At 45.8% G+C, this 12,656-nt stretch overlaps 1 protein-coding gene across 1 annotated transcript in view; it reads right to left on the bottom strand.

Annotated features, from left to right (window-relative positions):
• Positions 1–1,943: 1,943 nt before the first annotated feature.
• Positions 1,944–12,656, bottom strand: part of gys2.L (glycogen synthase 2 L homeolog) — a 21,186-nt gene continuing 10,473 nt past the window's right edge. The window contains exons 5-16 of the mRNA XM_041585774.1: positions 11,882–12,026; positions 11,540–11,657; positions 11,001–11,121; positions 10,295–10,401; positions 10,150–10,209; positions 9,808–9,886; positions 9,621–9,734; positions 7,941–8,067; positions 6,881–6,976; positions 6,471–6,634; positions 5,143–5,223; positions 1,944–2,548 (exon numbers count right to left, since the gene is read on the bottom strand). Coding sequence (XP_041441708.1) covers positions 2,333–2,548; positions 5,143–5,223; positions 6,471–6,634; positions 6,881–6,976; positions 7,941–8,067; positions 9,621–9,734; positions 9,808–9,886; positions 10,150–10,209; positions 10,295–10,401; positions 11,001–11,121; positions 11,540–11,657; positions 11,882–12,026 — 1,428 coding nt within the window. The 3' untranslated portion in view covers positions 1,944–2,332. The remainder of the gene's footprint in view (positions 2,549–5,142; positions 5,224–6,470; positions 6,635–6,880; positions 6,977–7,940; positions 8,068–9,620; positions 9,735–9,807; positions 9,887–10,149; positions 10,210–10,294; positions 10,402–11,000; positions 11,122–11,539; positions 11,658–11,881; positions 12,027–12,656) is intronic.

The following is a 12,656-nucleotide window of genomic DNA, read 5'->3' as shown; positions in this document are numbered from 1 at the left end:
CCCAACTGCATAAATGTGTGCGGCTCCATATAGATCTTTGCAGCTACTGTGGGACCAGGCCAGGTCTGTGGAAAGTCAGCACCACCAGTGCAGAGTGAGAGAACAAGTGTGCGGCTGAACTATAACAATTGTAAGAGTACAAACCCCTCTCCCACCTGCACACAAACTACCTACCTACATACCTACTGTACCTACTTTACTGGGACTGTGTATCCCACCCTCTCCCACCTGCACACAAACTACCTACCCACATACCTACTGTACCTACTGTACTGGGACTGTGTATCCCTCCCCTCCCCCACCTGCACACAAACTACCTACCCACATACCTACTGTACCTACTGTACTGGGACTGTGTATCCCACCCCTCTCCCACCTGCACACAAACTACCTACCCACATACCTACTGTACCTACTGTACTGGGACTGTGTATCCCACCCTCTCCCACCTGCACACAAACTACCTACCCACATACCTACTGTACCTACTGTACTGGGACTGTGTATCCCTCCCCTCCCCCACCTGCACACAAACTACCTACCCACATACCTACTGTACCTACTGTACTGGGACTGTGTATCCCTCCCTCTCCCACCTGCACACAAACTACCTACCCACATACCTACTGTACCTACTGTACTGGGACTGTGTATCCCTCCCCTCCCCCACCTGTACACAAACTACCTACCCACATACCACTGTACCTACTGTACTGGGACTGTGTATCCCTCCCCTCTCCCACCTGCACACAAACTACCTACCCACATACCTACTGTACCTACTGTACTGGGACTGTGTATCCCTCCCCTCCCCCACCTGTACACAAACTACCTACCCACATACCTACTGTACCTACTGTACTGGGACTGTGTATCCCACCCCTCTCCCACCTGCACACAAACTACCTACCACATACCTACTGTACCTACTGTACCTACTGTACTGGGACTGTGTATCCCTCCCCTCTCCCACCTGCACACTAACTACCTACCCACATACCTACTGTACCTACTGTACTGGGACTGTGTATCCCACCCCTCTCCCACCTGCACACAAACTACCTACCCACATACCTACTGTACCTACTGTACCTACTGTACTGGGACTGTGTATCCCTCCCCTCTCCCACCTGCACACTAACTACCTACCCACATACCTACTGTACCTACTGTACTGGGACTGTGTATCCCTCCCCTCTCCCACCTGCACACTAACTACCTACCCACATACCTACTGTACCTACTGTACTGGGACTGTGTATCCCTCCCCTCTCCCACCTGCACACAAACTACCTACCCACATACCTACTGTACCTACTGTACTGGGACTGTGTATCCCTCCCCTCTCTCACCTGCACACAAACTACCTACCCACATACCTACTGTACCTACTGTACTGGGACTGTGTATCCCTCCCCTCTCCCACCTGTACACAAACTACCTACCCACATACCTACTGTACCTACTGTACTGGGACTGTGTATCCCTCCCCTCTCCCACCTGCACACAAACTACCTACCCACATAACCTACTGTACCTACTGTACTGGGACTGTGTATCCCTCCCTCCCCCACCTGTACACAAACTACCTACCCACATACCTACTGTACCTACTGTACTGGGACTGTGTATCCCTCCCCTCTCCCACCTGTACACAAACTACCTACCCACATACCTACTGTACCTACTGTACTGGGACTGTGTATCCCTCCCCTCCCCCACCTGTACACAAACTACCTACCCACATACCTACTGTACCTACTGTACTGGGACTGTGTATCCCTCCCCTCTCCCACCTGCACACAAACTACCTACCCACATACCTACTGTACCTACTGTACTGGGACTGTGTATCCCTCCCCTCCCCCACCTGCACACAAACTACCTACCCACATACCTACTGTACCTACTGTACTGGGAGGAAAGGGACAGACACAGGTAGGTGGGTGGAATATTTGCCAGTTTTTATTACACTGTACCACACATTCACACTGGAACAGTATCAAATGGAGTTTTTAAAGTAATGTTTAAAGGGGACACTCACCTTAAAATTAACTGTTTTTTACATGGACCTTTTTGGTTGGTTCCCGTGTTTATATTTTGCCATTATTAAGTATAACACCTTCTTCTGCCTCTTTGTAGTCAATTCTGAAACTGCTTCTCAGTCCAGTCTTTGTTTTATACTTTAGAGATTGAATCAAAATGCTCCTCTCTGCTCTAAAATAAACATTTATTTTTAGGTGAACTACCCTGTACTCCCCCCACAAGAGGTGAAATTATAGCCCAGAAGATTCCTAATCACTAGTCTCAGAGTCTTTCACCCATTTGTCCATCAGTTTCTGTTTTCCCCGTGTTTCTTCTTCTTCCCCCGGGACAAAGGACCAAAAGAAAAGGTTGATTTGATGTTCTGCCGATCTCTTTCTGCTTCTTCATCTTCATCGTACCTTTCTTCATCATCTTCCTCTTCACTGTCATGTGGACTGGAGGGCTGAGAGACAGCAGGAGAAGGGGGCACAGAGGAAGGTCTGGGGTAGCGGAACCCCTCAGTCTATAGATAGAAAAGATAAAAACGAAAAATAGCTGAAATTATATTTTATTTTATAGACAAAATGGTGATATGGAGAAAGTATGGGAAGATGGTGATAGAAAGACAAGATGGAGACAGTAGGACAAGATGAGACAGTAGGACAAGATGGAGAAAGTAAGAAAAGATGGAGACAGTAGGACAAGATGGGGACAGTAGGACAAGATGGAGAAAGTAAGAAAAGATGGAGACAGTAGGGCAAGATGGAGACAGAAGGACAAGATGGAGACAGTAGGACAAGATGGAGAAAGTAAGAAAAGATGGAGACAGTAGGGCAAGATGGAGACAGTAGGACAAGATGGAGACAGTAGGACAAGATGGAGAAAGTAAGAAAAGATGGAGACAGTAGGGCAAGATGGAGACAGTAGGACAAGATGGAGAAAGTAAGAAAAGATGGAAACAGTAGGACAAGATGAAGACAGTAGGACAAGATGGAGACAGTAGGGCAAGATGGAGACAGTAGGACAAGATGGAGACAGTAGGACAAGATGGAGAAAGTAAGAAAAGATGGAGACATTAGGACAAGATGGAGACAGTAGGATAAGATGGAAACAGTAGGGCAAGATGGAGACGGTAGGACAAGATGGAGACAGTAGGGCAAGATGGAGACAGTAGGACAAGATGGAGACAGTAGGATAAGATGGAGACAGTAGGGCAAGATGGAGACCGTAGGACAAGATGGAGACAGTAGGACAAGATGGAGGAAGAAAGAAAAGATGGAGACAGTAGAGCAAGATGGAGACAGTAGGACAAGATGGAGACAGTAGGGCAAGATGGAAACAGTAGGACAAGATGGAGACAGTAGGGCAAGATGGAGACAGTAGGGCAAGATGGAGACAGTAGGGCAAGATGGAGACAGTAGGACAAGATGGAGAAAGTAAGAAAAGATGGAGACAGTAGGACAAGATGGGGACAGTAGGATAAGATGGAGACAGTAGGGCAAGATGGAGACAGTAGGACAAGATGGAGACAGTAGGACAAGATGGAGAAAGTAAGAAAAGATGGAAACAGTAGGACAAGATGAAGACAGTAGGACAAGATGGAGACAGCAGGGCAAGATGGAGACGGTAGGACAAGATGGAGAAAGTAAGAAAAGATGGAAACAGTAGGACAAGATGAAGACAGTAGGACAAGATGGAGACAGTAGGGCAAGATGGAGACAGTAGGACAAGATGGAGATAGTAGGACAAGATGGAGAAAGTAAGAAAAGATGGAGAGAGTAGGGCAAGATGGAGACAGTAGGACAAGATGGAGACAGTAGGACAAGATGGAGATAGTAGGACAAGATGGAGAAAGTAAGAAAAGATGGAGAGAGTAGGGCAAGATGGAGACAGTAGGACAAGATGGAGAAAGTAGGACAAGATGGAGAAAGTAAGAAAAGATGGAGACATTAGGACAAGATGGAGACAGTAGGATAAGATGGAGACAGTAGGGCAAGATGGAGACAGTAGGACAAGATGGAGACAGTAGGGCAAGATGGAGACAGTAGGACAAGATGGAGACAATAGGATAAGATGGAGACAGTAGGGCAAGATGGAGACAGTAGGACAAGATGGAGGAAGAAAGAAAAGATGGAGACAGTAGGGCAAGATGGAGACAGTAGGGCAAGATGGAGACAGTAGGACAAGATGGAGAAAGTAAGAAAAGGTGGAAACAGTAGTACAAGATGGAGACAGTAGGATAAGATAGAGAGAGTAGAGCCAGATGGAGACAGTAGGACAAAATTGAGATAGTAGGACAAGATGGAGACAGTAGGATATGATGGAGACAGCAGGACAAGATGGAGACAGTAGGGCAAGATGGAGACAGTACCAGAGAAAGGGACAGACACAATGACAGTTACACAGAACTATAAACCCAGTGAGAATGAGGAATGAATGGATATTGGGAAGTTGTATCAGGAGTCAGAAGCAGCAGTGCAGAGAAGAGAAAGGGACAGACACAATGACAGTTACACAGAACTATAAACCCAGTGAGAATGAGGAATGAATGGATATTGGGAAGTTGTATCAGGAGTCAGAGGCAGCAGTGCAGAGAAGTTGTTTCCAATTACAGTTTATCATTATGTGATTTGGGGGGCTCCCCCATTAAATGTGATTAATAAGAGAAATTGGGGAGCACAGTGACGCTGAGGGGAATCCCTGACTGGGAAACCCAGTTTGATAAAGGGCAAGTGTAACAACGCAGAGGAATTAGTTATGTCTCTCTCTGGGAGGAGGGGGCAGGGCATTGATTTAATTGGTTGATATATTGGGTGTCAGTAGAATTAGAGGTCCCTTTGTGTGGGAGTTATTACCCCTCTCGGTGCCAAACCTCGGGCTCAGCACTTTCCCTGCCACTTTATTATTGGCCAATTGATCGGTAAACTGATGTTATTTACAGTTGTGTCAGATACAGACCCGGGAATATTATTAGTCATTTATGTATCAGCTTTATTTATGGGACAGGCTTTCTCTGCTCCACCCTCCCCCAAGACTTCATTCAAACCCAACATTCGTTCTTGTCACTGTAACTTTAACCCCTTCACGGGGCAGACGTTATTTAAATATAAATCTCACCTTTGGGGGGGCGCTGGGCTCCATCTGGAACTTGTCAGGAAACATGCGGCACAGAGCCAAGTGTCGAGCGTGTTTGTAGAACTAGAGGAGCACACAGATTCACACAGTAACTATAGGGGACCCTAACTCATCATCATCATCATCATCATCAATCATCATCATCTAGAGTCAGAGCAAAGATATAGAGTGGCAAGAAACTACATCACATCTCCAACTGGCCCTAAGGCTGGTCTAGAACTCAAGAGTATCTCGGAGAGTAAAGGATCATTATCTCCAAATCTCACCCCACTGGCCCTAAGGCTGGTCTCAAACTCGAGAGTATCCAGGAGAGCAAAGGAGCATTATCTCCAAATCTCAGCTCACTGGTCCCAAGGCTGGTCTAGAACTCAAGAGTATGTAGGACAGAAAAGGGGCATTATCTAAAAGTCTCACCCCACTTGCCCTAAGGCTGGTCTCAAACTCAAGAGTATCTGGGAGAGCAAATGATCATTATCTCTAAGTCTCACCCTACTCGCCATAAGGTTGGTCTAGAACTCAAGAGTATCTGGAAGAGCAAAGGATCATTATCTGCAAGTTTTACTCCACTGACCCGAATGCTGGTCCAGTACTCAAGAGTATCCAGGAGAGCAAAGGAGCATTATCTCCAAATGTCACCCACTGGTCCCAAGGCTGGTCTAGAACTCAAAAGTAGGTAGGAGAGAAAAGGGGCATTATCTCTAAATCTCACCTCACTGGCCCTAAGGCTGGTCTAGAACTTAAGAGTATCTGGGAGAGCAAATGGGCATTATCTCAAAGTTTCACCCCACTGGCCTTAAGGATGGTCTAAAACCTTAGAATATCTGGGAGAGGAAAGGATAATCATCTCCAAATCCCACTCAGCTGGCGCTAAGGCTGGTCTAGAACTCAAGAGTATCCTGGAGAGTAAAGAAGACTTAGATCCAAGTCTCACCTCACTGTCCCTAAGGCTGGTCTAGAACTCAAAGGTATCCGGGAGAGTAAAGTAGCATTAGCTCCAAGTCTCATTCCACTGGCCCTAAGGTTGGTCTAGAAAGCAAGAGTTTGTAGTAGAGCAAAGGAGCTTTATCTCTAAATCTTACCCCAACTGACTTCAAGGCCTGTCTGGAACTAAAGAGCCTTCAAGTTGGACCTCCATTGCTGCACTGGGCCCTTTCCACAACTAATTAAAATTGCTGTTTTGCCTTTAAAATAATCCTAATTAATTGACTTTTTGAAAAAAGGGACAATAAAACCACCAGTTAGGATGTTGCACCTACAGAGGGACCTGCCCCCCCAACGTTATCATGTAAGTTTAAGAGGGTCCCCCTCACCCGCCCCAGGTATCTCCAGTCCAGCAGATCTGAGAGTCGTTCTGTCCGGTTCCTCTGGATGATCCTCTGGCGCCGAGACTGCTGGCAGAATCCGTACAGGAGCTGGGTCAGTTGGTTACAGGATTCATCTGGGGAACGGAACCGCCTGTCCGTGATGTAAACTCCTGGGGGGAGAAATGCAGCTTTTTCTGGAACCAGTTTTTGGCTTAGGCAGAAACCCAACCCTTTCTCTATAAACATGGGCCCTAAAGAACTCAAGCCCAAGGGGCTCCAACGCCTTTGGTTCTTCTAAAGCTTCAATTCTGGACCTTTTTGGTCTTGTTTCTCCAAGACCCAACAACTGAAACATCAAGGAATGTTGGGGGTTCCACCTCTGAGCTGCAAACCCCCCCCCAAATTCTGTCTCTTACCATAGGCAGTGGGATCTGCCACGTGTTCCTGCATAAAGCAGCCAAAGCCGGAGAGATTGGTGGTGACGCTTGGGATTCCCATCACGGTGCATTCGGCTGGGGCAGGTAACAAACACACACAGGTAAGTGCAAACCATGGCTCACTATTCTCCTTACTTACTAATTACTAATTACTAATTAATAAGCTGGGAAACTCTCACTACACTTTGTATTGGCCTAAGGGCATTTGCCAGTTGTACAATGGGAGACATAAGGAAGCTCAGCAGAGGAAGAGCAAAGAAAACCACCATTACTGAAATATATGAAAGCTGAGCCTTGTTACTTTGTTACATATCACTTTCATAAATATCAGCACCCCCCTCCCCCAGAGATTTGAAATATTTACAACTTTCCCCCCCTGTGTCCCTCCAGCCATTGATTCCCCGACTCTATAGGTGATTTGTCCACCCACATAACAATTCCATTGATTTCACATAACCCGACGGATTTCTAGAGAAATTACACAAAAAGCAGGAAATAAGCAGAAATTTTCTATTCCTCCCCCAGGAACCAGCTCCATGGACTTTAATATTATAATTGTCTTCTCACTTTCTATTTCTACTGGAACAGAAGTCACAGACACACACTCATTCCCACACACTGATACAATGATACATTAATATACAATAATATACACTAATATACACTAATATATACTAATATACACTAATATACACTGAAGTACATAAGGACAGACAGACACATATCAATAAACTGGGATCTCCTTTCTCACAATAATCTTTTCTCTGCAATAAATTCTCCCAGTGGGAAGTCCAATAATAATGAGGTTCCGTCCGACTGAGAATCTCAGAATGTCAATTAGTGATATAAATGGGCCCCTCGGCAGAGGTCAAAGATCGTCGTGTGGGGCTTATTTATTAATTACCTAATTAATGGCTTCCACTGATTTACAGTGTTATGGGCAGGTCAATAATATGATCACGAGGCTCATATGGATTTAGTGGCTCCCTATTCACGTGTCCTTCCTACTAACACTGGAATTGTGGGAAACTGCACTTACCTGGAGTATATCCCCATGGCTCGTAATATGAAGGGAATACCCCTAAGTGGCAACCTCGTACAAACTCTTCATAGTCCAGGGGCAAAAGGGGACTTGTGGAGGAGAGGAATTCTGGATGGACGATGATCTGCAAATATTCACATGTTCTGATGCCGTTGTTATCATTTGCCCCAACACTCCTGACACCAATTATCCAGTTTTGGACTTTACACGATTCCCCAAATGCAGGAGAGGGGATGAGAGACAGAAGGAGAGAAGGGAAAGGGGGTTGGGGAGTAGAGAGACAACTGGGGGAGAGGAGAAATATAGAAGGGGAGAGAAGAGGGAGGATGGGGGAGAGTCAGGCCAAATAGTTGGGGAGAAAAGGAAAGGAGAGGGGATGTGAGACAGAAGGAGAGAAGGGAAAGGGGTTAGGGAGTAGAGAGACAAATGGGGAGAGGAGAAATATAGAAGGGAGAGAAGAGGGAGGATGGGGAGAGTAAGGCCAAACAGTTGGGGGAGAAAAGGAAAGGAGAGGGGATGAGAGACAGAAGGAGAGAAGGGAAAGGGGGTTAGAGAGTAGAGAGAAAAATGGGGGAGAGGAGAAATATAAAGGAGGAGAAGAGGAGGATGGGGAGAGTAAGGCCAAACAGTTGGGGGAGAAAAGGAGAGGAGAGGGATGAGAGACAGAAGGAGAGAAGGGAAAGGGGGTTAGGGAGTAGAGAGACAAAAGGGGAGAGGAGAAATATAAAGGAGGAGAAGAGGGAGGATGGGGGAGAGTAAGGCCAAACAGTTGGGGAGAAAAGGAGAGGAGGGGATGAGAGACAGAAGGAGAGAAGGGAAAGGGGGTTAGGGAGTAGAGAGACAACTGGGGAGAGGAGAAATATAGAAGGGTAGAGAAGAGGGAGGATGGGGGAGAGTAAGGCCAAACAGTTGGGGGAGAAAAGGAAAGAAGAGGGAATGAGCGACAGAAGGAGAGAAGGGAAAGGGGTTAGGGAGTAGAGAGACAAATGGGGGAGAGGAGAAATATAGAAGGGAGAGAAGAGGGAGGATGGGGAGAGTAAGGCCAAACAGTTGGGGAGAAAAGGAAAGGAGAGGGGATGAGAGACAGAAGGAGAGAAGGGAAAGGGGGTTAGGGAGTATAGAGACAAATGGGGGAGAGGAGAAATATAGAAGGGGAGAGAAGAGGGAGGATGGGGGAGAGTAAGGCCAAACAGTTTGGGAGAAAAGGAAAGGAGAGGGGATGAGAGACAGAAGGAGAGAATGGAAAGGGGGTTAGGGAGTAGAGAGACAAATGGGGGAGAGGAGAAATATAGAAGGGGAGAGAAGAGGGAGGATGGGGAGAGTAAGGCCAAACAGTTGGGGGAGAAAAGGAGAGGAGAGGGGATGAGAGACAGAAGGAGAGAAGGGAAAGGGGTTAGTGAGTAGAGAGACAAATGGGGGAGATGAGAAATATAGAAGGGGAGAGAAGAGGGAGGATGGGGGAGAGTAAGGCCAAACAATTGGGGGGGGGGAGAATAGAAAAGGAAAGGGCATGAGAAACTGAAGGAGAGAAGGGAAAGGAAGAAGATGGAGAAAGAGAAGGGGAATAGTTAATGGACCCCCAGATATCCCATTGTGACTCAGTAGATAACAGGTGGGAATGAAGATTCTATTGATGACAATTGAGGAATTACAGAGAAAGATTTGGGGGGGACTTACCTTTACTCTGTCGGTTCTGCTGTTGAAGAGTCCGATGCGCCTGACAGTATTGAGTATGGGGTCTGTGGAGTCATCGACCATATTGTGGGTTGTGATTGGGGGCAGAGACTGGCGCTGGGGGTGAGAGTGTTGGTGAGACACAAGAGGAGAAGATACAGAGTTGGGTTCTGGGGCTGTTTGTACCTACCTGAGTAGCAAAAATGGCTCTTTTCATAATGGTCACATCATCTCGATCCAGAATCTTATTTAGATCTGGGATTTCTCCTCTGGGGGGAAGAGAATAGAGACGTGTGAGTGTGAGTATGAGTGTGAGTATGAGTGTGAGTGAGTGGGGAGGGTGCCCTGGAGATTTCATGTAAAATATCAGTTTATTCCAAAAATGTATTTGCCCCTGTGACCTGGGGGGGTCTCCATGATTTCCCATAGGGGCCCTTCTATGTTGGTTTGGCCCCCCTGCACTAATAGCAGTGAACCCTCAGCAGCTTTGGGTCGGGTCGGGGGTGTTGTTAAGGTTGTGGAAAGTTCTTACTTGAGTAGCGCCTCGTACAACTTCTTCCCAAACTTCTCTTTCACCGAATGGGCCGTATCCCTGGAAACACATCATTAATCCTATTGGCTATCAGCTGCTTCTTGGGATCATAGAAGGGAGAGGGGGTCCCCTAAACTTGTCTTACCAGAGTTGCTTTCTGACCGCCTGTCCCTTTAACGTCTCCACATTGAAGTTGTTTGTCTTGGTCGGCATGATGAAAAACACCACCACTGTGACATCACTTCTGTGCACCTGGAGAGGGGAACAGCCCAATTGTGACATCATTTCTGGGGGAAAAACCCCATTTTATTAAAGAGGGGTATTCTCCTTGCTTAGGACAGGCAGTGATATGTCTGTAAGCACAGCAGCTAGATCTCGCTTATCTACATTTTATTATTATTATTATTATTATTATTAATAACGTTCTGTTGCCATAGACCCATTTGGGTCAGATTCTGACCTTCTCCCGTGTATTGTTGCTTATATAAAGGGGAAAATACAGGAATGCTGTCTTTGCAGCAATGCCACCGATCAAGGCTTTCATGAAAAGTTCTGTCTGTTCATAGTTTTCACTAGATTCGCCACCTACTGGCTGAAAAAGGAATCTGCTGATAAATATTTAAACTTTCTGCAAGTTACACATATGGATATATATTCTAAGGAAAGTCATTTTTCATGGTTTTATTATATTTCCGACTCTGTCTCTTTCTGTCCTTAAACTTTCGCCCGGTTGCTGGGGTCAGTGACCCCGGCAAATAAAAAGAAATTTCTATCCAATGGCCGGTGCTGCTCAGTTGCCGTGGTAACAGGTTCTGCATTTATGGCAAAATTATGGCAGATATTTCTCGCACCCTGAGTAGGAAGTTGAGGCGGGACAGCGCCTCCAGGAATATGTCTGCCCCCTTGTTCGTATACTCGTAGCGCCCGGCGATGAAAAAGAAAAGCGTCTTTTCCAGACTGAAGTCCAGGTGCCTGAATGGGAAAGGGAACATCCGAAAGTTAAATCGCTCGCTTGCCCTTCGAATTGCACCCCATTTGTATTTGTGACCATATCTGGATCTTTATAGGGAAATAAAGGATATTAGAGGTCACCTTGTAGTTCCATGACCTGTATAAGAGCACTTATCCTTATATTTTGCAGTAGGGGGTACATGAATCACTGTATAATACACAAAAACCATATGATATCGTTATAAACGGTGACTAGTGATGTCATCAGATATAAACGGTGAGTAGTGATGTCATTTATGTCACATGACTCACTAAAACTTTTTATATGGTCATGGAATTCCTCAGTGACTTATAATATCCTTATATTTTAGAATAGGGGGTACATGAATCATAAGGGGCAGTTTCAGGTCCCTACAAAGTAGTCGAAAAGGCAACGCACCCATAGAAGTGGCCTCGGACAAACTCCTGGATTTGGGCTTTGTACATGGCGTGCAGATTCTGGAATTCGTGCGTCGCGGAGAATTTTTTAATATTTAAGCCGTTGGGGGTAATGACGTCTGGGGAGAAAAACATCAATAGTCTCACAATGTTGTTACAATATTTAAGGAAAGTGTTGGGGAAACATAAAGCAAAAGCCATCCAATCAGGTATTTGCTTTCAGACAGGTAAGCAGTAAATGGCACTTGTTGATTGGTCGATGGTAAAGAGAAGGACTACCCACTAGGGGGAGGAGCTTAAATATTTTTCATTTTCCCAATACAATCTCACCAAGATGCCAAACCTGGTTTTCGTTTCAGCATGTGCTCTGCCTCGATGCCCGTGATCTGTGATACAGTAGTGAATACGTGGGCACAATGAACTGCCGCCCTTTCCATGCAATATCTGTGATAGATCTCTCGATCCCCCGCCTCCCGGTCTATATCAAACTGCAGCACAGGAAAATATCAATCAGTGACTTCTAATATCCTTATCATTTACAGTAGGGGGTACATTATCCCTTATAATACATGAGTGATACTCAGAGTTCCCTGTATAACTCAGCCTGCAGCCTTGTGCCTTTATATGGTCACAGAACAACCCCTCAGTGACTTCTAATATCCTTATCATTTACAGTAGGGGGTACATTATCCCTTATAATACATGAGTGATACTCAGAGTTCCCTGTATAACTCAGCCTGCAGCCTTGTGCCTTTATATGGTCACAGAACAACCCCTCGGTGACTTCTAATATCCTTATCATTTACAGTAGGGGGTACATTATCCCTTATAATACATGAGTGATACTCAGAGTTCCCTGTATAACTCAGCCTGCAGCCTTGTGCCTTTATATGGTCACAGAACAACCCCTCAGTGACTTCTAATATCCTTATCATTTACAGTAGGGGGTACATTATCCCTTATAATACATGAGTGATACTCAGAGTTCCCTGTATAACTCAGCCTGCAGCCTTGTGCCTTTATATGGTCACAGAACAACCCCTCAGTGACTTCTAATATCCTTATCAGTTACAGTAGGGGTACATTATCCCTTATAATACATGAGTGATACTCAGAGT

Source organism: Xenopus laevis, chromosome 3L (genome assembly GCF_017654675.1).
Source record: "Xenopus laevis strain J_2021 chromosome 3L, Xenopus_laevis_v10.1, whole genome shotgun sequence".
In the NCBI taxonomy this organism is placed as follows: domain Eukaryota; kingdom Metazoa; phylum Chordata; class Amphibia; order Anura; family Pipidae; genus Xenopus; species Xenopus laevis.
Note: the sequence above shows the minus strand (reverse complement) of the source record. Positions and strands in the feature narration are given on the sequence as shown.